The sequence below is a fragment of the Mucor velutinosus genome (assembly GCF_035048745.1).
Source record: "Mucor velutinosus strain NIH1002 chromosome Unknown tig00001567, whole genome shotgun sequence".
In the NCBI taxonomy this organism is placed as follows: Eukaryota; Fungi; Mucoromycota; class Mucoromycetes; order Mucorales; family Mucoraceae; genus Mucor; species Mucor velutinosus.
Window position 1 is genome coordinate 837,828 of NW_027041896.1, and position 23,011 is coordinate 860,838.

Sequence of the window (23,011 nt, forward strand, 5' to 3'; positions counted from 1 at the left end):
CTCAGCTGAAGACGGTGGTTTTAGCGACACCATCTTTGAAGGATGAAAAACTACATTCACGGATAATAAAAGCTGATTTAAGCCTGAGAAGCATGCCTATCAGGCTTTCAACTTGATGTCGCTGGTCTTTCAATCATGCCATCATATAGTCTATGATGGCATGATACATGGAGCACATGTGATATGGAGTGTACATCGAAGTGACGTTTTTTTCTGTGCTCCACTGTATCAGGTTTGAAAAGACGCATCGCGAGTAGGTATTCTCTTTTAGCAAGATACAATGGACACAGTGAACGACACCGAATCACCCTACACAAGCAGCCATCTCGACGATATCGTCAAAGTCGAACATACAATGATGGATGACACTCATTTTGGAGACAAGGAATGGGATGCCGGCATGGAATTAGCTTTACTAAACGCTATTTCACGCTGCAAACCAGTTGGTACTGCAATAGCTTAATTTCATTATACACCAAGCTCTAATATAATACTGCTTTATGTAGGCATACACAAACACTTTAGAATCATCAGTGTACAGAGACAGTTCAATCAGAATAGCCCAGTTGCATGCTCCATCAAAGAGATTTGGCAGCGTTTAGGCGACTTCTACGGCATGGCTGCATTAGATGAATTAGTAAGCGAGCCTTTGATTTGCTGGACCTAAGCTAACATGGTCTCTTAGGAAGAAGAGGATGAAGAGCAAGAGGAGGAGGAGCGCGAGGAAGAGGAAAAGAAGAAGGGAGATGTCAAGAATGAGTTTTCGTTGCCTTTGGATGATTATGAGCAATTGATATCGGAACATCGACAGGATGACCAGTCGATATCTTCCATTCGAGAAGAGAGCGACGCTACCAGTTCACCGGTTTTACCACCTACCAAACGCACCCGTATAAGCAAAAGAGATTCGTCTCCTGCAAACTCAGTTACTGATTCAATTACATCTAATAACAACACTCCCGAACCCGAAGAAGGTTCGTACTCCCCAAAGTTTCGCTTTTCTTTTAATACCCCCACCTTCTAAACTCATTTCGTATAGGCAAACCATCTCGAAAATCTTCTCGCTCCAACCCCAAATCAACACCTGAACCGGCAAGTCGAAGTGGAGGACGCAGAGCAGGCAGATCATCCAGCACGGCATCAAATGCATCAACGAATAACCGAGGCAACAAAAGACAGACCAAAAGAAAATAAAATCAACTATTTTTTCATTGGTCAAATCAATGATTCTACAACAATTGGGGCCAATGTTGTGTTGAAAACTTACAATAGACACATCCTCTTCCCCCTTTTTTAACCCTTTTTAAGTTACCGATTGCCTTCTAATTCGGTCGCATCAATTAACTTTTTAGCTTGCTAGCATCGTTGCAATTTTTGATTGTACAAAATGGAAGGAGCCTCGTTATCTTGAAACAAAATCTATATAAATACGGTTAATAAATCATTCCCTCTCTCTTTTTCTCTCTTTTTTTTTTCCTTCTCTTTTCTTTTTCAGGGGCCAAATCACCATCTTAAATTAAACATTGCCATGGCAACCAAGAGAAACGTTACCTCCAATGCTCCTGCTGCAGAAGACGTCAGCATCAACAACAAGGCTGTGATTGATGAAGCTATCGAAAGAAACTGGGAGATCCCTAATTTCACCATCAAGGAGATCCGTGATGCTATCCCAGCTCACTGTTTCCGTCGTGATACCTTTAGATCTTTTACACATGTCCTTCATGATTTTATCATCATCGCCATCTTGGCCATTGGTGCTTCCTATATTGATTCAATCCCCAACACTTATGCCCGCATTGCTCTCTGGCCCTTGTACTGGATCGCTCAAGGTATCGTAGGCACTGGTGTCTGGGTCATTGGCCATGAATGTGGCCATCAAGCCTTCAGTCCCTCAAAGGTACATTTCGAGGAATAGAGTCATTGGATTGTTCTGGAGTGATACTAAAAAATTTTCCTCTTCACATTAGACTATTAATAACAGCGTTGGCTACGTTCTCCACACTGCTTTATTAGTGCCTTATCATTCATGGAGATTCTCTCACTCAAAGCATCATAAAGCTACTGGCCATATGTCAAAAGATCAGGTAAATATTTAGTTATTACATGGGGCGGTACCTTGATTTATACTGCCGCTCTATTGTTGTAGCCATCTGAAACTAATGTACCATGATTAGGTCTTTGTCCCCACTACTCGTAAGGAATACGGTTTGCCTCCTCGTGAGCAAGATCCTGAATCTGATGGACCTCATGATGCCCTTGATGAAGCTCCCATCGTTGTCTTGTACCGCATGTTCCTTCAATTTACCTTTGGCTGGCCTCTTTACCTCTTCACCAATGTCTCTGGTCAAGATTACCCCGGCTGGGCTTCTCATTTCAACCCCAAGTGTGCCATCTACGATGAAAACCAATTCTGGGATGTCATGAGCTCTACCGCTGGTGTTCTCGGTATGATTGGTGTCTTGGCTTACTGTGGCCAAGTCTTTGGTTCTCTCGCTGTCATCAAATACTATGTTATCCCTTATTTGAATGTTAACTTTTGGTTGGTTTTAATCACTTACTTACAACACACTGACCCCAAGTTGCCCCATTACCGCGAAAACGTCTGGAACTTCCAACGTGGTGCCGCTTTAACTGTTGATCGTTCTTATGGTTTCCTCCTCGACTACTTCCACCATCACATTTCCGATACTCATGTTGCGCATCACTTCTTCTCCACCATGCCTCACTACCACGCCGAAGAAGCCACTGTTCACATCAAGAAGGCCCTTGGTAAGCACTACCACTGCGACAACACTCCTGTCCCTATTGCTTTGTGGAAGGTCTGGAAGACCTGTCGTTTTGTCGAAGATGAGGGCGATGTCGTCTTCTTCAAGAACTAAATCTTTTAATTACTTTCCTCTTATACATATATATTCTTTACTATAAAGCAACCCAAACATCTTGCATCTAAATAAACAATAACATTTGACATTCATCATGATTTTCTGCTTCGTTAGCCATTGATGTGTACTCTAAACACACAACACATGCATTTTTGCGCACCTTAAAATAGATCCCGTCGTTGAGAAGAGCAACAGTAGCAGGGCTACCTCCCTTTTTTGTGTTTTCTCTCGTATTTCATGTCTCAAACTACTGTACCAGCGACCCTTTACATTGGAAGCCGCATCCAAGTAGGCAACGACCGAGCAACCATCAGATTTATCGGCGCAGTCAACAATACAAAGGGAGAATGGCTTGGTGTTGAATGGGACGATCCTCACCGAGGAAAACACAATGGCACACATCAGGATGTGAAGTACTTCAGTTGCAGGTAACTTTTCCCTTACTCGAGAAAAGCTCGTGTATCAACTGCTGACCTCACGCTAGATACCCAACTTCTGGTTCCTTTATTCGATTCCATCCAGAGAAAGTCAAAACTGGCACCACATTCATGAACGCGTTGGAAGAGCGATACTTAATCAAGGAGGATATCGCAGCAATACATGAAAAGAATTACGATAAATCCAAGGACATCGGCGAACTCTATTTTGGCGGAAACAAGCAGATCGTGGTAGAGACATACGGCTTTGATAAGATCCAAAAAGCACAAAGGTAAGCCAAAAAAATGTAACCATGAGAGGCAGTTGATATTCACATGTTTGTGCTAGACAGTTGAACAATTTGAAGGTAGTTGGACTAGCTGAACAACTGATCTCATCTGCAGGCGCCAACATCAGAGACGCTCATCTCAGTAAATAGCTTTTCCATCATGAAGCACCTGATCTCATGCTCAACTCTTATTTTTTCTCTTATTTTTAAGCTATCGAGGATTTAGATTTATCTCGAAACTTGATCTCCAACTGGGAAACTGCATTTGATATCGTCTCACAACTGCCTCAACTCACCACGCTAAGATTAAAGTAAAGCAGCAAACAGCAGCGAAATGTGTCGTTGATATATACTGACTACTGCTTGGAATTATAGTCAATCAAGATTGGCATGTCCTCCCGTGGATTTACAGCCCTTTCACATCACAACATTGTCACTAAACCAAACTCTGATCTCATGGCAGCACATTGACATACTCTCAAAAGCTCTGCCTCAGCTACAAGATTTGCAATTGGGTGGAAACGAACTGTCTCAACTAGGTAAAATGGAATTTCCAAAACTGAAATGCCTTAATCTGGAGGACAATGTCATCAGTGATTGGAGTGGTGAGATCAACAATCTCAGCAGTTCTCTACCCAGGTACGTCGCTTTTCTCATTGGAGAGAGCCAGTAATTCTGACCGGATCAACCCCATAGTTTGGAGACACTTTACCTTAACGACAACCAAATTAAATCAATCCAAATCGCAACAAATAATATGTTTCCCAACTTGCAATTCCTCCGTATCGAACGCAATTCGCTCGATAATTGGAACAGTCTAAACGAATTGAACAAGCTACCAAATCTAACCAAATTAAGATGTAAAGAAAATCCAATCTTTAAAGGTAACAAGATTGCTTACGTGGCTAAACGACTTTTCGAGTAACACTGCAGCAAAACTTCAGATTTTGATAAAGAATTAGAGGCAGCACAGATTGTTGGAAGAATCAAAAACCTATCAAATGTCAATGGTAACACTGTAAGTTGCATCTTCTGTTTCTACGAATACCATGGACTCCGTTTTAATAGGTTGTACACACTGCTAGTTGACTAATAGGGAGAGAATTGATCTAGAACGATACTACATCAAATCATGTACCAAAGATGGTTCTACGCACGAAGAAATTGCAGTTATTCATCCCAGATATAATGAACTGTGCGCTGGTAAGCACTGCATCCATCGCTCATAAAAAGCTGTATACTGATACTATGCTGCGATAGAGCATGGCCAGCCTGATCTACAATCTTCCATCTCGCACGCATCTACCGTACTCAAAGATAGACTGATCAACATTACCCTAAGCACACGAAACGCTGCATCTGTGGACGAGATTATGTTGATTACACACAAGAAGGATCTGCCGCCTACATGCACCTCCATATCCAAAAAGTTTCTTCGCACCATGACGATAAGAAATGTCAAGCATATGATACAGAAACTGCTCAAAATACCCGCAGCAAAGCAGCAACTGGTTTTATTACAGTCAATTGAAGAAACGAACAATGAACGAGATGTGATGATAATGGATATAACGGATGATTTGAGAGATTTGAAATTTTATGGTATCAATAGTGGGGATGAGCTGCTCGTCATAGTCAACGATTCGTAATAAAGAGGCTTATCTGTCTACGCTAACAAAAATGGAATTAGGCTGTGGTGTGGTTGCTGATGTTGCTGAATGAACAGTAAGCTTGCCAGCCGTACTGATGGTAGCAGGAGATAGCTTGAGCTGTTGTTTACTATAGAATTGGTTCCATTCAATCACAAATCTCTCTATGCTCTGAGCTGCGATTTCGCCTCCATTGTGCGGTACTCGCAGTTGCGCATCCTTGCATGTGCCTGTCATTCGAGAGGCTTCTTCGATAGCAGGAGCCCAGTTTCCTGCTTCAAAATCTTGACGGGATAGCTCGACAGCACTGCCTTGGTCTGACATTAGCTTTAGCAGCCCATGTTCTTCTATAAACTGAGGTCTTGGTACATAAACAAACGGAGTGCTATGACCAATGCATTCAGAGCAAGTACCATACCCCAATTTACCCAAGAGAACATCACACGCATGTGTCAAATCAGGTACATAAGCATCCTTGGCAGCTCTGAAGAATCCTGCTGGCATCTCCACCGAATCTGGAGCAGCACACACAATACAAATCCACCCAGGTGGTAATGGACTGCCTTTCAAACCACCATCGTTGCCTAGCAACTGGCCGCCAAATGAAAGCAGGAGGATTTTATGCGTGTTGTAGACGTCCTTGGGTATACCTACTTGATCCAACGTTTCCTCTCGAGACTGCTTGTATTTACGGAAAACAAGGGGAACATCAATAATCCGACGTAGGAATGGGGAATTTTGATGCGTGTGTTGAACGTTTGAGACACTGGTACAAGGCAATTGCGTTTTACCATTAGCTACACCTTTGCGCTGGTGGGTCTCGGGAAATTTGGTATTGAAGGGTGTGTGAGGTACAAGCCCCATGGCATCGTCAAAAGATGGAATACGGATAGCGCCTGGTAATCGAATCAATAAATCTGCATTACGGTAATCCGCTATCACTTGTTGCACCATTCTGTGTATATCCTGATCCAATTCATCCCCTTCGCATAGCCCATAATAGACTTCGTCAAATGTAAAATTGCTGGAAATGACAGCTGGTATACCGACTTGTTGAGCAGCAGCACTGTGGATTTGTTCCATGTCAGTCTATCTCTGTCTCAGGCTTCACTTGAAACACTTACCATGGCAAAAACGGAGCATCGCATATAACACAATCTGCATTGACTTGCTTGAGCCATTTGATCTCGTTCTCCAGAGTGTTGGATCGTCTTGATAAGAATGCCTTCAAGTTTCTGATAGTCTGGTCACGATCTACTGTGTAAGGGAGTGGCTGAACAACCCCAGCATCGATATCTGCATGTCGATAGAAAGCTCCTACTTCTATGACGCCTTGAAAGATGAAATCTGTGGCTGTAGAGATAACATATACTTTGTGATGAGCTGGCAATTTAAGGATATCCATAATGACTTGGTTAGCACGAGTTGCGTGACCCCATCCTATATTAATTGTTCACTTTTTGAGCTTTTGCTGGCGACAATCAAGCTTCATTACTTACCATGGCCAGAGACATAAAAGCAGAATGTCATTGATTTTGTTGCGAAATTCGAGGTATTAATAGATAAGCCTGCCATGATGAAGTTTCTATTTTTAAATCTTGAGAGATAATGGATGATGTTTGCTGTGTAAAATGAGATGTCCAAGTATCAAATGGTAGCAGAAACTGAGCGGATTGACTGATATCTAGAGGTGAATCGCTCCTGATAGTTGAGCGATGGCAAAAGATAGAGGGAGGAAAAAAGAGGTGGGGAAAGAGAGAAGGAAGAATATCGAATAGTAAAAGCTACTCCTATTTATAGAATTTGAATTAACCAGAGCGGAGCGGATGGATAATAACACTGCTATCAGACACTGGTTCGAGTAGAAGGGATGCTTTGTCCTACTCTATTGCTATGTTTCAGTTCAATGTAACTAATACGAGACTTAAGGTTCTTTTTGGTTGACTTTTGACCTTGCACAGTGCGCTTACCAAGGGTGTTGTCATTAGAGAAAAGGCATGAGAGAAGCTATAAGCAACATCACATCCTTCAAACTCAGTGCGTCTATTATAAACAGCATACAGTCGATCGAATCCCCTCCCCTTTCTACAGAGCAAAAATAATTTTTCGTAACCCTGGCATTAGTCAACCCCAATGTTGAAACATCTTATATCAAAGCATCATATTACCAGACGATGTTACTCAACAGCAAAGCACCATCTAAAGAGTGAATTCCACATCCAGCCTAAATTAGACTTTACTCAATTAGCAGAAAATGCGTCGATCATTGAAAAGAACATGGTCGACAGAAATTACGATACAATTGACATGGCACTATTTACGCAGCTCAACCAGCAACGTTTGAATCTATACAAGCACCTTGTTTCACTTAAGACAAGACGCAACGATCTCTCATTAGCCACCAGAGCCACCTCAGTCAAAGAAGAGAGAGCAGAGCTTATCCAGCAAGGAAAGCAAGTAAAGCAAGACATCAAATTATGTGAGGAGCAATTGAACCAAACAGAGACACAGCTGCTAGAGCAGGGCCTCATGATTCCAAACAATACCCATCGAAATTCTCCTATTGGATCCGAAGAAATGGCCCGTATCATCAAAGTAGTGGGAACACCCATCGAAGCTAAGGGCAAAAAGGACCATGTCACTATAGCCACCAAGTTAAACATGCTGGATCTAGAGCAAGCTGCTGTCACAAGTGGATCCAGTTTCTATTATCTACAAGGCATGGGCGCATTTCTAGAATTAGCATTGATCCAGTATGCAATGCATAAAGCGGCCAGCAGAGGTTTTTTGGGCGTCCTGACACCTGACATTGTCCGAACACAAATGGCTTATGGATGTGGATTTCAGCCTCGTCGTGGAGAGAGCTCGCAAATATACGATATTGCTACAAAGTCGTCAGCAGACACTGGATTATGTTTAGCCGGCACTGCAGAGATTCCATTAGCTGGCAAGTTCGCCACAAAGCTGCTGAACGAACAAGATTTGCCGCAAAAACTAGTTGGATTTGGTCATGCGTTCAGAACAGAGGCTGGTGGACGGGGATTAGAGACAAAAGGTTTATATCGAGTGCATCAGTTTTCCAAGGTGGAGCTATTTGCTGTCACTACCCCGGATCAAAGTGAGGAGATGATGGAAGAAATCAGATCGTTACAAGAGGAAATGTTTACAGAGTTGGGCTTATGCTTTAGGTAAGTGAGTCCACGAGTCAAGTATTGAGGATCTATTAACGTATATTGTAGAATTCTGGATATGCCCACAGAGGAATTAGGAGCAAGCGCCTATAGAAAATATGACATGGAAGCTTGGATGCCGGGACGAGAGAAATGGGGAGAGGTATGGCAAACTTATTCGAAAGTAGCAATGCGACTGACATGCTTGGGCTACCCTTAGATATCATCTACCTCCAACTGCACAGACTATCAATCTCGACGACTGTCAATTCGTTATAGGCCCAGATATCAGGTAGACAAGAATACCCAATTTTGCCACACATTAAATGGAACTGCCATTGCAGTGCCTCGAGTCATCATCGCTGTACTGGAGACATTCCAGCAAGATGATGGTTCTGTTCGCGTGCCTGAAGTACTGAGAAGATGGATTCCGGGAGAGCCAGAGTATTTTACGCCCACGAGCAAGTAGACCGAGCTAGCGTTTGTCATTATCTTGAACCGTTTCCTTGTAGGTGCATCCATCATCTCAATCAATAAATATGGTTGTCAGGCGCCCTTAAAGCCTTAATAAGGAAACTTCCCCTAGACATATTTTAATGTCAAGCCAGGCTTACTGGCGCTATTGTATATAAGGCTGTATAGCGGAAGCAAGCTTCAGTAGTCAGACTAAGCGATAGTGTTGCTGAATTCGCAATACCTTTCTTGGTAGTTTTACACACGTCGATTTCCTTCATGAGAAGCGTTTTGCCACAAACCAACACACAGCCAAAATTAGTTCAAATCCCGCTCTATATTCTGCTCTGATTTGTTTGATTTTCATTAATTTGCGACTTGATTGATCTATTTTTTAGGATTTGACTATGTTAAAAGTGATAATCATCTCATACTTCTTTAAACTTTCTACAAGTACTTTCCAAGGCGCATCCAATGATACCAATTACACTAAATGCTTTGAATAAAGTTGTTGGGTAATTTATAAAAATATGAAATGAGGTTTCTGGCCAAAATGTCAAAATCCTGCATAGGAAAACCTCATAAAAGTGATTTCAGAGGTTGCTTTGCGTCGAGAGGATCATTTTGACCTGATATATGCTATAGCAAAAGTCTCCGTTTTCAAGGTCAAAAAAGCGATTATTTGATTTTTGATGACAAACCATGAGGTACCCCTCATGGTTTTTTGGTCGATTTTTGACGATTCGAAAAAATTCGAGTAAAGGTGTCCAAAAGCAACTGCCACATCAGAGAAACCGCTTGGTGCTACTCTGGCGGTCTAAAACGGCTTCTGGTACAAGAAATTGCTGTTCAAATGCACCCAGAATAAGCTGTATTTTGCATGGTTTTCAGCAGTAATAGGTAATGCAAGTACACTATCTGCTTATGTATGAGTTATAGTCATTGGTACAAATGTAGAGTAAGGCAGAAAAATCAGGTGGGCAGTTACAGAGAGTTTTTGGGCGGTGGTAGGGATACTCGATGAAGCATACAGTATTTCAATCAGTTGGACAAAGCGTAAAGGTCTTCGTTAGAGAATGCTACATACAACCTGCCAACCAAGAATTGAAGATTACATTCACGGGAGTGGAAGCAGCGATATATGTATAACTCAAAGCGAAACAAACGAAGACCTACGATCATATACGAAATCGAAAGTTTATTATCATAATTGAATAAAGCAGTGTTCATTTGCCGTGGATCTGACAAAATCAGTAACGCGATTTTGTAGTATTTAGTGCCGCTTTATTTACAAAGCACTTTGCCAACGCTGATATCAATGATTTATCATAATAATAGCATGTTGTACTGTATTACTGCTTCCGTGACATATGCCATCTTGATGAACCTGATAGAAGCAGATTTGACTGTTGATTTTACTTAAATTTTAAAGCAGGAACAGTTTGGCTGAACTCTTCCTCTCTGTCTCTGTCTCTCTCTTTCTCTCTCTCTCTCTCTCTCTCTCTCTCTCTCTCTCTCTCTATCGTATTATTTATCTATATATATACAGCAGCAATTTAGAATGGAGAAAAGTTCTGCAAACTACAACTGGGGCTCTTCAAAGAAGCGTTACGAATGGAAAGACGAGTATCTCACTCAAGGCTTTGCTCCTCGTGATGAAATGTTGGAAAAAGAACTGTTCGGTATTGATAATCATGTGCACAGCGGCCTCAACTTTGACAAGTACGAGAAGATTGCCGTCAAGGTTACTGGTGAAAATCCTCCTCCTGGATTCAACAAGGTAGGATGTCCATTAAGAGCTGATTGCCGTTACTCAATATCTAATAACGATGGCTCTAGTTTGAAGATGCCAACTTGCATCCCTGTATGAAAGAAAACGTTGCTTTGGCTCGTTACACTGTACCTACTCCTGTCCAGGTAATTACGAATCAGCGTTTATGTCAATGCTTATACTAACTGTGGCGACATAATAGAAACACAGTATTTCCATTGTCACAGCTAATCGAGACCTTATGGCTTGTGCTCAAACTGGCTCTGGTAAAACTGCTGCTTTTCTGATCCCTACCTGCTCTGCTCTCTTTAGTCAAGCCCAACAACTGATCTCTCGTGCCAGTCCCCGAGACTACCATCATTTCAAGTCTCGTCCTTTGGTATTGATCCTCGCCCCCACTCGTGAACTCTGCTGTCAAATTTTTGATGAAGCTCGTCGTGTAAGTAATTGCTTATTAGTGGCATTTGATACCTTATCGACTCATGAATCAATCTATAGTTCTGTTACAGAAGCATGTTGAGACCTTGGTATGTAACTGTTTTGCAATTGATGGGTGGTTTGTATATTGACATATTAGGAATTGATATACAGCGCTGTTTATGGTGGAGCAGGCGTACAAGGACAGATTCGTGAATTGGAGCGAGGTTGTGATGTTCTAGTCGCTACTCCTGGCCGTCTTTGTGACCTCATTGATCGTGGCAAAATCGATTTGTCCCACTTGAGATACTTAGTCTTGGATGAAGCTGATCGTATGTTGGATATGGGCTTTGAGGGTGTCATTCGTGATGTTGTTGAAAACAAGGGTAAATATGGAACAAGTCTGGAGCAAATTGTTGCGTATTAACATGGAATGTAGGCATGAATAAGAATCGTGTTACTTTGATGTACAGCGCTACCTTCCCTCGAGAAATTCGAGCACTGGCTAGAGATTTTCTTAAACCAAACTATTTGTTTCTCAAGGTAGGCAGAATTGGAGGAACCACTACTGACATTACTCAAAAGGTTATGTGGGTAGAGGAGGGAGAGAAGCGGGAGCGTGTCAAGCAGCTCCTGATGTCACAGCCTCCTTGTCGTACGCTCATCTTTGTTGATACCAAGCGTGCGGCAGACAGCCTGGATCATTACCTCTTTGAGTCCAAGTTGCCCTCCACTTCAATTCACGGTGATCGCAGTCAGATGGAGCGTGAGGATGCTCTTCTTGCTTTCAAGAAGGGTACATGTCCTATTCTGGTAGCAACAGCTGTGGTCGCTAGAGGCATTGATATTAAGAACGTCATGCACGTTGTTAATTATGATATGCCTCCTACTATTGATGAATATATCCATCGTATTGGTCGTACTGCTCGTGTTGGCAATGCCGGTTTAGCTTCGTCTTTTTTCAACAACTCAAGCACTGGAATCGCAAGAGACCTCACCAAGTTACTGGTTGAATGCAAGCAAGAGGTGCCCGAGTTTCTCAAGCGCTATGTCACTTCGAATATGCGCTTTGAAGATGATGAGGATGATTTGTAGATAGCTGTTATGGCATATGTCATTCTTTTTTTTTTTTTTTTTTTTTTTACTATGTAGAAAATAAAAAATCTATTTCTCTGTTGAATCATATGTAAATTTGCGAGAGTCTAATTCCAATGTAACAGGGCCATCATTTGCAATGTCGACTAGCATCATTGCACCAAATTCACCATCTATGACTGCATGTTAGCAGAAAATCAATGTAACTGTATCTAAGATTGTACCTTGAATTTTTGAAGGATCGTAAGACTTGCCCAACTTTTGGAGGAATTGCTCGTACATTGCTTTGGCTGAATCTGCCTTCATTGCTCTATGGAAATCAGGTTTGTTGCCTAGTATAACGTAAATGAATCTGCTTGATCTGGTTACTTGATTTATATCATGTACCTTTGATGGTCAAGCCCTGGAGTGTGAATTGAGACACTGTAGAAAAATGTTATATACGCAAAAATGCAATTGTCAAATCAAGAGATGCATACCACATAAAAGCTCCAAGCCAGCATCCTTGACGCCCTTCTTCCACATGATACCATTGTCATCAAATACTCTGACATTGAGGATCTTATTGACCATGTAGTCGACGTCCTTGTCAGTGTCATCCGTGCCAATACCCAGAAGAACACAAAGGCCCTTCTGAATGGAGCCAACCACTTTTTCGTCAACTGTTTGCGATGAGATGTGAGCCGTAAAAACCAACCACAGGCTACACCGGTTTTACCTGTAACGCTTGCCTTGGTCACTCTTTGAATTACTGCTCTCATACTGAGGAATTTACGTTGCAAAGGGGAGGAAGTGAGTCTAAAATCTGTCTTGACTCATTTTGGATTGCCAGGAAACGTGCTGGTGGTGGGTTTTCTCGGAGCTCAAAGACATCGATGGTTGTTTTAACAAAAACAATTTTTTCTTCATTTGTTTCGTCTTTCAACTCCTTGTCTGCACAACTAGAACCAAGCGTTATTATGGGATCGCCAGAGAAGAGACGTCGATTGATAGAAGACTTGGACGAAGCTTCGGTATCTGCACCTCCTCCTTCCAGGCCTCCTCTAAAGAAGAGATTTACTGGTACATTTCAAGTGCCTCAAGCTGCTCCTTCAACTTCATCTACTCTGGTCAAGGAAGCAGCACCAGCAATCGCTAAGCAGAGAGCACCTTCTCCCTCCATCACTGTCTCGGTAAGATATAATCAGAGAAGCCTAGTCGTTGAAAACCTCCAACTTTCTGTCATTTAGGAGAATCTGGAAGACTACACCAAAGATGAATTGCTGCAGAATATGCGTCTGACCAAGGTAAAATGATCGACGTGGCTAGGTATTCCGTGATATTTACATCAGCACCATTAGGATCGAGTTGTACAGAAAGAAACACTGTACGAATCTGTCAAAGACAAGTATCTGAGCAAAGAGACTCGACAGGGCTTGTTCAGAATTGATTGGGGACTAGTACGTAGCAAAATGAAACACATGCCACATTAATAGTTGACAGTTCTGTATTTCAGATTCAAGCTGAAATCGTCTTTATGGCTAAAATTCTTATTGGAGCCGAATTACCAGAGCCCTCAGGTAGATATCGCCATGCTGAAATAGATTGCGCTTTTTAACATTTATGTCTCGCCAGAACTTCCACATCGCAATCTATCAGTCGAACAGCAAAAAGAGTGGTGTTATCGAAATCAACTCGCCCTCAAAGAAATTGGAACAAAGTCGCTGACTCGCCTTGAAAGCTGGAGTCAACAAGCAGATTTAATACAGAGGAAATATCGTTTAGAAGACGATATCATGCTCCAAAAAGTTATTGTCTCGGATTGGCTCAAGACAGAGATCCAAGACCTACATACTTCGTACAAGAGAGGACAGCAAGTGATGATTGAATTGCAAAAAAGCTTGGATAGTTTATTGGAACAGATCAACCTCGTCAAAGGCAATGTGAAGATGGCTACCACAGAAGTGAAATCAGCTGCAGAACGCTTAGACGACTGTATTCAGGAATTAGCACTCGCTTGCAAGCGCCAAGATCGCAGTAAGAGCCAATTAGTGGCAGCTCTGAGCTATGGTGGATTGGGAGATTTAGCAGAACGTCCAACAGACACTGAAACGACTGTAAAGGAAGAAACTAAGCAGATTCAGCTTAAAAGGGAAGGTGTTGAAGATTCAATGGTAGTACGGCTTGTCAAATATTTTTAATAGAGTGACGCTAATAATTTATATGTGTAGTCTGCATCTATGAATGAACAAGCCATCAAAACACAATTTGAGGAGCATAAACTGATTTTAGCAGCCAGAGACAAGGAGTTTGACAACCTGAAGCGAGATCGACAATTGCTGCTACGAGATGAAGAGCGATTATTGTCCATGTTCACTATGGGGGAAGATCGACTATTGGAAACAGAATACGTCAAAACTTTGAAACTGTCGATTGAACACTATAGAGACAGATGCTATCACTTGGAGCAAAGACGCACAGATATTGAACGAGAGATGGACAAGATATCTGCCAGCAGACAGCAACTCGTAGAACAAGTCAAGTCAGAAAAGATGGCTCAGGGCATCACCATGGAAGCAGAAATGCGCCGATTAGAAGGCGATTTGAACCGTATTCGAGGACAGCGAGACCATTTCCAGCTATTGGTGGAAGAGCAAAAGATCAAAGAGGGTCGTGAAAGAGAATTGCAGGAAAAAATCATTTCATTTGCAAACCAAGGCAAATTAAGGATTGCGTCTTTGAAAGCTCGCATCAGCAAGCTGAAAGCAGAGCAAGAAATGGCTGGTCCATTCGCTAAAGAAGCAAACACATTTAACGAGCTAAAAAGCAACTTGAGGTACATTTTTTTCATTAGTATGCATGATGATCTTGTTACTGATTTCATGCATATAGTCATTTGAAGATCATGCTATCCTCGCTAGAAATGATTGAGAGACGCACAACGCCCATGCACCTATCTTCAGTATCTGTTTTGGAGGAGCAATTGAACAAATGGAGCTCGAATGCATTGATTCAAGCCTATGATGTCGTATTGAGTGAATCACAAAAGTCAAGCTTGATGATTGATTTTTTGGAGGAAAATGAAAGTCATTTACTGAAGGAAATTGATCGAGATATCAACAGTGTATTAGAAGAGCAACAAGGCAAAAAAGAGTTTGATTTGGCGCCAAAACGAGAACAGGCATTGAAGTTACAGGCAGAGGTAATTTCTACATGGGATTTTTTTGAACCAGTCATTCATATCATTGATACTAGAAATCAAAATATGCGCAAACATTTGCTTCGTTGCTAGCAGCCAAAGAAAAGCAGATTGCCACAGTATCGACACTAAGAATGACTAAGGAAAAGCAGCAAGAATTAATCAGACAACTTGAAGAGAGGGAAAAGGCACTGGAGGCGCAAGTTGTATGTAATTTAGAAAGCTTATGCACCATTCGCCACTAACCGTTGCGCACAATAGAATGACAAGGAGAATGAGATTCGCAAATTATACAAGACCATCGAGGAAGACAAGACAGACTTAGAGGACATTGGTCATTTATGCGAAGATTACCGCATCTCTATTGACCAGAACGAGGTTATGCTCACTGAACTTCAAAAGACGTTGAAAGAAAAGACTCGACTTTTAGATGAGGAAAAACGACTCAAGGAACAGACAGAGGAAAATCACGAAAAGATGAAGAAGAAGTGGGACAAGATTTCGCAAGGAGACAATCCAGCAGAGCAGCAATTGATAGATGAATGCGAAGAGCTTAGAGTAAGTTACCCATATTAATTGAGTGCTCTTGAATACTAACATAAATTTGGCAGGCACTGCTAAAGTGTAGCACTTGTCGCCAACGATTCCGAACTCATATCCTTACTCGTTGCATGCACACATTTTGTAAAAACTGTATAGATGCAAGATTGGAAACTCGTCAACGAAGATGTCCAACTTGCAGTGAACCTTTTGGTGCAAATGATGTTAAAAATTTCTATCTGTAACACTCCTTCCCCCATTATTTAAATTACTCACTTCATTAATTCCTCTCATATCATTTTTTCTCTTGTATTATTAACGCACTAGCAATCAAACCAAAAAACAAATAAACCATTGACTCAACGTTTAACTTGGTCTGTATTTTTTCATCACATTTTCGAGTTGGATAATTCGTATCTATTCAGGGCTTCAGCAAAATCTGCCCTTGCCAACAGGAATATCGTCTTGAATGCATTTTCTAAACGCATTGTTGGTTTGTTTGTTTTGGAAAGAGTATGATGAAAATATATTTTTCAGTAAATTAGCTGCCGATAATGAGGGTAATAATATCGCTAAATGGTCTTAACAACCCTTGCATATAATCATTATGATATATACAGGAAAACATGAACACAAAAACGTCGTCGTAACCAGTCAGAGATTAAAAGCTCCTCTCCCAAGAACATAATGCATATAATTCAATTGACTTCTCGTCTGCTACTTGGTTGTGGATTGAGTGATCTGTGGTCTCAAGGCAACATTTGGTAGCACTGGCCTTGAGAGGGTTTACCGTAGCGAAGCAAACGTGAAAAGCCATAGTAAGCAAGCAGTAAATTTGGTTTTTCGTTTTCATTATTAATAAGCTCACCAACAACATAGCGCATCAAAATATGCGTGAATTAGCTTTACCAAAATCAATTTGCCTCCTATTCGAACTAAAAATTGCATATGCTACGGAACTACCCTTCCAATAAATTACAGCTATCAAAGATGTGATTCATGCCGTGTAAATAAAAACTATTATACAGCAAAGATATTACCAAATTTGACAGCTTTTAAGCCTTTATATCTTGACATGTAGACCTTTCTGAGCCACCGGAATAACGCCAAGCAATTGTATTCTAGTAGTAGTAACTTCCTGACATCTTTGCTCAACTTTTTGGGGCCAAAAATCGACCAAAAACCATGAGGGGTACCTCATGGTTTTCATCGAAAATCAAACGATCGCGTTTTTGACCTTAAAAATGAAGACTTTTGCTATGGTATATATCAAATCAGAATGTTCCTCTCGACGCAAAGCAACCTCTGAAATCACTTTTATGAGGTTTTCCTATGCAGGATTTTGACATTTTGACCAAAAATCTTATTTCATATTTTCTAAAAATTGCTCAATAAGTTCAGTCAAAACATTTATTTTCCTTGGCATCATTGGAAGCGCCTTAAAAAGTACTTAAAGAATGTATTAGGAGGCGTAGGCTGATTATTACAGTTTATATAGTCGGATACCGCAGAATAGATTAAAGAAATCGAAAATAAACAAAATCTGTCCAATCTTAAGCAGACTATGTGTCTGAGTTAGAATTGATTTTGGTTAGTGGGCCAGACTGGCAAACTCAACGCCCTTCTATCCATGAAGGCAATAATAATGCTATTTTTCTCTAGAGTTTTGCATCTAAAAATAACGCCAGTTCACCGAGACACTTGTAAGATCAACTACTTTTCACTCTGAGGCTTCGAAAGTGGTAGGGATGATAAATATATTATTATAAGAAGTATATTATGATAGCCAGTCGATCTCACTACACTCGATGACAGCGTTGCCCTGCGGGCCATCTCTCTGAAGACATTCCAAATCAAAGGTATCAAAATCAGAGGTATCATGTAAAATTTTAACAACCAATTAATAGTAAAAGAACGGATATATCAGAGTCAGGAAGGGGAGGTGTCCATTCGCTGATGCTACTCTTGGAATGATGACATAAAGCTGGTCATAAGTAAATACAGGACTTGTGTAAGATCTACAGCGACTTTTTTGAGATATAGTCATTGCAAAATACAGCTTTATGAGGAAAAGCTTTCCCAAAAAAAAAGCATTCGAGCTAAGCAACTGTCCTTTCAATTCCACGGTCCCCATTTAATCAGCATCGCAATCATCATTGTCATCAATAGAAAGGCATTTAGGCCAGCCAGCAGCAATGCCGCCGCCAAAATTGATTCAAACTCAGTTAATCTTTTCTGTTCAAGATTGGACAGATGTTGTCTTTTTTCGACCTCTTTAATTCTTTTTGTGATATTCGACTATATAAACTGTAATGATCACCCTACGCTTCCTAATACATTCTTGAAGTACTTTTCAAGGCGCTTCCAATAATGTTAATTGTAACAAGTGATTTAACTGAAATTATTGAGCAATTTAATGAAATTTGAAATGAGGTTTTTAGCGAAAATAGCCATATTTTGCATACGAAAACCTCTTAAAAGTGGTTTCAGAGGCTGCTTTGCGTCGAGAGGAACATTCTGATTTGATATATACCATAGCAAAAGTCTTCATTTTTAAGGTCAAAAACGCGATCGTTTGATTTTCGATGAAAACCATGAGGTACCCCTCATGGTTTTTGGTCGATTTTTGGCCATGTTTTTTTTGGATCCCCAAAAAGCTGAGCAAAGGTGTCAGATAGTTAGTGCTGGGTGAGAGCGATTGTTTGGCGCTATTCTGGCAGTTTAAAACGGCTTCTAGCGCGAGCTAGCGCAAAATGTTGAGCCCATAATCCACCGTGTACAGCTGGGTAGGTACCTGCCAGTTTAATAGTTGTTGTATGATTGTAAAGTCCACAAAGAGACGAAAGCAGCATTTGGCATGTAACTGAAGCCGCGTTTTCTCACACTTCAATATCGTCCCTTCGGATTAATTTCCTTCAAGGTTTATAGTTGAGATTACGGATCGTACTACTCTATTTTCTCTTGTAAATGTACTTTTTATGTGTCTAACCAAGACGCTTTCTAGAGTAGAGAGGTTTGCTGCCTTACAGCCATCATGGCAACCATCAAATATGGAGACTCCGCTGTGCATGTACACAATTGTAATGTGTAATCGGTTAGTTCAGCAGTGCAGGCGAAAAATGCATATGAAATTAACAAAAATGGAGAGTAAATCATCATGTGAAGAATGATATTTAGTGTAACAGAGGATTGTTTCTTGGTTTAATACAAGAAAGAAGGTCAGAATGTCTTTGGCTGATTCATGAATTGAGGACAGCATCTTTTGTTATGCATGAGCAAGCATACAGAACAAGGCTGATGCTTAATGGCGAGGTGAATAATTGTTGCTCTCTCAAAATCCTAAACCCACCCACAGGCTTGAATGATGTAGATGAGAACTTCCATAATGTGGGGTCAAATCTGGTTTAGTCATCGTTTATGGTCCATATTTTCATCGGAGTAACTGGACATCTTGAACGCGATGATGCTCGATTCTTGAATGACCTCTAAGTAGAAGGGCCTTCTGCGCTGAGATCCCGTCAATGTAATTGCAGCACGCAGTACAGACACCAGCATCTAAGCTAGCAAGGACATGGAAGCAGAGAGAATATAGTTTACTCACCCATCAACAGCCTTTGATATCACATGGTGATTGGTTGGAATTTCTTCCACAAACACCCCCCACACTTTCATGTGAAAGCTATTGCTCTTATAAATTCTATATTTATTGAAATAGGGAAAAAAAACTTAAAACTACAAGAAAGCTTTCTCTGTCTCTCTCTGTTTCTTTCTCTTTTCTTTTCTTTTTCTACTTTCATTATACATACAAAGCATAATAAAATGACCAACGATATTCGTTACGACGGAAGAGTAGCTATTGTTACTGGTGCTGGTGGAGGTAACATTGAATCTGTAATGACCATTACCACCGTTTGACTGACACAAGCTTACAGGTCTTGGTAAGGCCTATGCCCTTTTCTTTGCCAACCGTGGTGCCAGCGTTGTTGTGAACGATCTTGGTGTCTCTGCCACTGGTGATGGTTCCAGCTCCAAGGCTGCTGACATTGTTGTTGACGAAATCCAAAAGTTGGGTGGTAAAGCAGTAGCCAACTACAACTCTGTTGAGGATGGTGACAAGATTGTCGATACAGCCATGAAGGCATTTGGACGCGTGGACATCATTATCAACAATGCCGGTATCCTTCGTGATAAATCATTTGCTAGAATTACAGACTCTGATTGGGATCTCATCATGGCTGTCCATGTCAAGGGCTCTTATGCTGTTACCAAGGCTGCTTGGCCCATCATGAAAAAGCAAAAGTACGGTCGTATCATCATGACTGCATCTGCTGCTGGTTTGTATGGTAACTTTGGCCAAGCCAACTACAGTGCTGGTAAATATTTACAAATGACAAGTGTCTAGTGGGAATATTTTGTGTCTAAATTTGCATAAATTTTAATTAGCTAAGCTCGCTCTTGCCAGTTTCAGTAACTCTTTGGCCAAGGAGGGAGCCAAGGATAACATTCACTGTAACACAATTGCCCCCATGGCTGCTTCTAGAATGTAAGATTGCATTTGACGTTGAAAAGCGATCTACATGTTGACTCTTCTTTTCATAGGACCGAGACTGTCATGCCCCCAGAGATCCTCGCCTCTCTCAAGCCTGAATTCGTCACTCCTGTTGTAGGCTACCTCTGCGCTGAAAACACTGAGGAAACTGGTGGCATCTACGAAGTTGGTGGTGGTTTTGTCTCCAAATTAAGATGGGAACGTTCCGCTGGTGCCGTCTTCAAGGCCGATGAATCCTTCACTCCTGCCGCTGTTGGCGCCAAGTGGGAAGAAATCACCGACTTTGAAAAAGCCAATGAGTACCCTACCTCTGTCATGGATACTGACTTCTTGGCTCTCCTGGAACGTGCTAAACAAGCTGATGCTAACCCCAAGGCTGACGATTTGAGATTTGATGGTCAAGTTGCTGTTGTCACTGGTGCTGGTGGTGGCCTTGGTAAGGCTTATGCTTTGCTCTTTGCCAAGTTGGGTGCCTCTGTCGTTGTCAATGATCTCGGAGGTTCTGCTACTGGTCAAGGATCCGACAGCCGTGCTGCTGACCTGGTTGTGGATGAAATCCGTAAGGCCGGTGGTAAGGCTGTTGCCAACTACGATTCCGTTGAAGAGGGCGAGAAGGTTGTTGAAACTGCTCTCAAAGCATTCGGCCGCATCGACATTGTTGTCAACAATGCTGGTATTCTTCGCGACAAATCCTTTGCTCGTATGACTGATGCTGATTGGGATCTCGTCCACAGAGTCCATTTGAGAGGTACTTACAAGGTTGTTCAAGCCGCATGGCCCCACTTTGTCAAGCAAAAATACGGTCGCATCATCAACACTGCTTCTGCTGTCGGTTTGTACGGTAACTTTGGCCAAACCAACTACAGTGCCGCCAAGCTCGGCATTGTTGGCTTCACAAAGACTTTGGCTCTCGAAGGTCAACGCAAGAACATCATTGCCAACGTCATTGCTCCCAATGCTGGTACTCGTATGACCGCTACTGTCATGCCTCCTGAGATGGTTGAGGCCTTCAAGCCCGAATATGTTGCTCCTTTGGTTGCTTACTTGGGTCACAGCAGCAATGAAGACACTGGTGGTATCTTTGAAGTGGGTAGTGGTTGGATCGCCAAGGTTCGCTGGCAACGCACTGGTGGTTATGGTTTCCCTGCCAACCGTGAATTGACTCCTGAGCAAGTTGCTGATAAATGGGCTCGTATCACCAACTTTGAGGATGGTCGTGCCACTCACCCTGAAACCACCCAAGACTCTTTGCAAAGCTTCATGGAGAACTTTGGTAACGTGGAAGAAGAGGCACCTAAGAAGGAAGAAGGTGGTCTTGATGTCGAGGCTGCCAAGAAAATGGAGTTTGAGACTCTTGAATTTACCTACGAAGAGCGTGAAGCTATCTTGTATGCCTTGGGTGTTGGCTGCAAGCGTACTGATACTCGCTTCGTCTATGAAAATGACGAAAACTTTGGTGTCTTGCCCACCTTTGGTGTCATCCCCTCCTTCACAACCATGAACACTGTTCCCATTGGCGATTTCCTTCCCAACTTCAACCCCATGATGTTGTTGCATGGTGAGCAATTCTTGTCGCTCAAAAAGCCCATTCCCACATCTGGTACTCTTAAATCTCAAGCCCGTGTCATTGACATCCTCGATAAGGGCAAGGGTGCTTCTGTCATCATTGGTGTCACTACCAAGGACGAATCCAACGAGATCGTCTTTGAAAACGAGTTCACATTGTTCATCCGTGGTAGCGGTGGATTTGGTGGCCATTCCAAGGGTGCTGATCGTGGTGCTGCTTCTGCTGCCAACAATGTTCCTAACCGCAAACCCGATGCTGTTGTCACTGAAAAGACCAGCGAAGATCAAGCTGCTCTCTATCGTTTGAGTGGTGACTATAACCCATTGCACATTGATCCTGATATGTCTGCAGTTGGTGGATTCGATGTCCCTATTCTCCACGGTCTCTGCTCGTTTGGCATCTCTGGCAAGCACGTCTTGAAGACATTTGGTAATAACGATCCTGCTTCATTTGCTAACATCAAGGCACGTTTCGCTAAGCATGTCTTCCCTGGTGAGACTCTCGAGACTTCCATGTGGAAGGAAGGCAATAAGGTCATCTTCCAAACCCGTGTCGTTGAGCGAGATGTGATTGCTATCTCCAATGCTGCAGTTGAGCTTAATGCCTCTGCTGTTCGTGATAGCAAGTTGTAGATTTCTTTTTTCCTTTTACCCCCCCCCCCCCCCCACACACACACACATAATAAATATCATTTGTAATTAAATCTACTTTACCTAGTTTGTCCTCAAGGCACCTTGTTTTGCTCTAGCATGAAGAATCCAGTTGCAGTAGTGATTCTATGGCTGGTATGTGGCTTTCGTATCACACGCTGTGATTCAGACAGAGGGCTTGTTTGTGTAAACCCTTAAAAATGCATCAAAGACAAACTGGGCTTCAAAAAGCCTGTCAAACAGAAGCTGGATTCTCCCAGCAAGAGACATCATGGCATCCCACTAGCGTGCGTTTTGTTTGGACCACAAATCCAACTCCACGGCAAAATCATTCTCCACGGAAAATTTCAGGGCGGGAAAGGTTTTAGGTTGATATCATAAGCT

At 41.9% G+C, this 23,011-nt stretch overlaps 10 protein-coding genes across 10 annotated transcripts; 8 read left to right on the forward strand and 2 right to left on the reverse strand.

Moving 5' to 3' along the window:
• Window positions 1–280: 280 nt before the first annotated feature.
• Window positions 281–1,194, forward strand: ATC70_012150 (uncharacterized protein; the record flags this gene model as incomplete). Its single annotated transcript, XM_064831332.1, has 4 exons — window positions 281–446; window positions 507–637; window positions 686–974; window positions 1,040–1,194. The coding sequence occupies 4 exons, from the start codon at window positions 281–283 to the stop codon at window positions 1,192–1,194; spliced, it is 741 nt and encodes a 246-aa protein (XP_064688200.1).
• A 334-nt stretch (window positions 1,195–1,528) lies between these two features.
• HCR1 (Translation initiation factor 3 subunit J component) lies at window positions 1,529–2,879 on the forward strand (the record flags this gene model as incomplete). Its single annotated transcript, XM_064831333.1, has 3 exons — window positions 1,529–1,897; window positions 1,968–2,084; window positions 2,175–2,879. The coding sequence occupies 3 exons, from the start codon at window positions 1,529–1,531 to the stop codon at window positions 2,877–2,879; spliced, it is 1,191 nt and encodes a 396-aa protein (XP_064688201.1).
• Window positions 2,880–3,119: 240 nt separating this feature from the next.
• On the forward strand, window positions 3,120–5,237 carry ATC70_012152 (uncharacterized protein; the record flags this gene model as incomplete). Its single annotated transcript, XM_064831334.1, has 9 exons — window positions 3,120–3,310; window positions 3,367–3,591; window positions 3,648–3,730; window positions 3,800–3,899; window positions 3,964–4,227; window positions 4,285–4,472; window positions 4,533–4,606; window positions 4,674–4,791; window positions 4,849–5,237. The coding sequence occupies 9 exons, from the start codon at window positions 3,120–3,122 to the stop codon at window positions 5,235–5,237; spliced, it is 1,632 nt and encodes a 543-aa protein (XP_064688202.1).
• Window positions 5,238–5,246: 9 nt separating this feature from the next.
• On the reverse strand, window positions 5,247–6,812 carry RDS2_2 (Transcription factor; the record flags this gene model as incomplete). Its single annotated transcript, XM_064831335.1, has 3 exons — window positions 5,247–6,303; window positions 6,362–6,677; window positions 6,737–6,812. 3 exons carry the CDS (start codon window positions 6,810–6,812, stop codon window positions 5,247–5,249), a joined length of 1,449 nt encoding a protein of 482 aa, XP_064688203.1.
• Window positions 6,813–7,370: 558 nt separating this feature from the next.
• Window positions 7,371–8,876, forward strand: DAK2 (Dihydroxyacetone kinase 2; the record flags this gene model as incomplete). Its single annotated transcript, XM_064831336.1, has 3 exons — window positions 7,371–8,425; window positions 8,477–8,570; window positions 8,628–8,876. The coding sequence occupies 3 exons, from the start codon at window positions 7,371–7,373 to the stop codon at window positions 8,874–8,876; spliced, it is 1,398 nt and encodes a 465-aa protein (XP_064688204.1).
• Window positions 8,877–10,421: 1,545 nt separating this feature from the next.
• Window positions 10,422–12,143, forward strand: PCL5_6 (PHO85 cyclin-5; the record flags this gene model as incomplete). The annotated part of the gene is made up of 6 exons (XM_064831337.1): window positions 10,422–10,640; window positions 10,700–10,777; window positions 10,834–11,070; window positions 11,130–11,158; window positions 11,223–11,434; window positions 11,488–12,143. The coding sequence occupies 6 exons, from the start codon at window positions 10,422–10,424 to the stop codon at window positions 12,141–12,143; spliced, it is 1,431 nt and encodes a 476-aa protein (XP_064688205.1).
• Window positions 12,144–12,212: 69 nt separating this feature from the next.
• ATC70_012156 (uncharacterized protein) lies at window positions 12,213–12,904 on the reverse strand (the record flags this gene model as incomplete). The annotated part of the gene is made up of 5 exons (XM_064831338.1): window positions 12,213–12,316; window positions 12,368–12,475; window positions 12,531–12,566; window positions 12,623–12,805; window positions 12,862–12,904. 5 exons carry the CDS (start codon window positions 12,902–12,904, stop codon window positions 12,213–12,215), a joined length of 474 nt encoding a protein of 157 aa, XP_064688206.1.
• Window positions 12,905–13,102: 198 nt separating this feature from the next.
• Window positions 13,103–16,106, forward strand: ATC70_012157 (uncharacterized protein; the record flags this gene model as incomplete). The annotated part of the gene is made up of 10 exons (XM_064831339.1): window positions 13,103–13,315; window positions 13,373–13,429; window positions 13,484–13,582; window positions 13,639–13,702; window positions 13,758–14,296; window positions 14,354–14,958; window positions 15,015–15,324; window positions 15,378–15,527; window positions 15,583–15,879; window positions 15,933–16,106. 10 exons carry the CDS (start codon window positions 13,103–13,105, stop codon window positions 16,104–16,106), a joined length of 2,508 nt encoding a protein of 835 aa, XP_064688207.1.
• A 3,574-nt stretch (window positions 16,107–19,680) lies between these two features.
• On the forward strand, window positions 19,681–20,408 carry ATC70_012158 (uncharacterized protein; the record flags this gene model as incomplete). Its single annotated transcript, XM_064831340.1, has 3 exons — window positions 19,681–19,738; window positions 19,794–20,234; window positions 20,305–20,408. The coding sequence occupies 3 exons, from the start codon at window positions 19,681–19,683 to the stop codon at window positions 20,406–20,408; spliced, it is 603 nt and encodes a 200-aa protein (XP_064688208.1).
• Window positions 20,409–20,473: 65 nt separating this feature from the next.
• Window positions 20,474–22,609, forward strand: aat2 (Aspartate aminotransferase, cytoplasmic; the record flags this gene model as incomplete). Its single annotated transcript, XM_064831341.1, has 1 exon — window positions 20,474–22,609. The coding sequence occupies one exon, from the start codon at window positions 20,474–20,476 to the stop codon at window positions 22,607–22,609; it is 2,136 nt and encodes a 711-aa protein (XP_064688209.1).
• Between the last annotated feature and the right edge of the window lie 402 nt (window positions 22,610–23,011).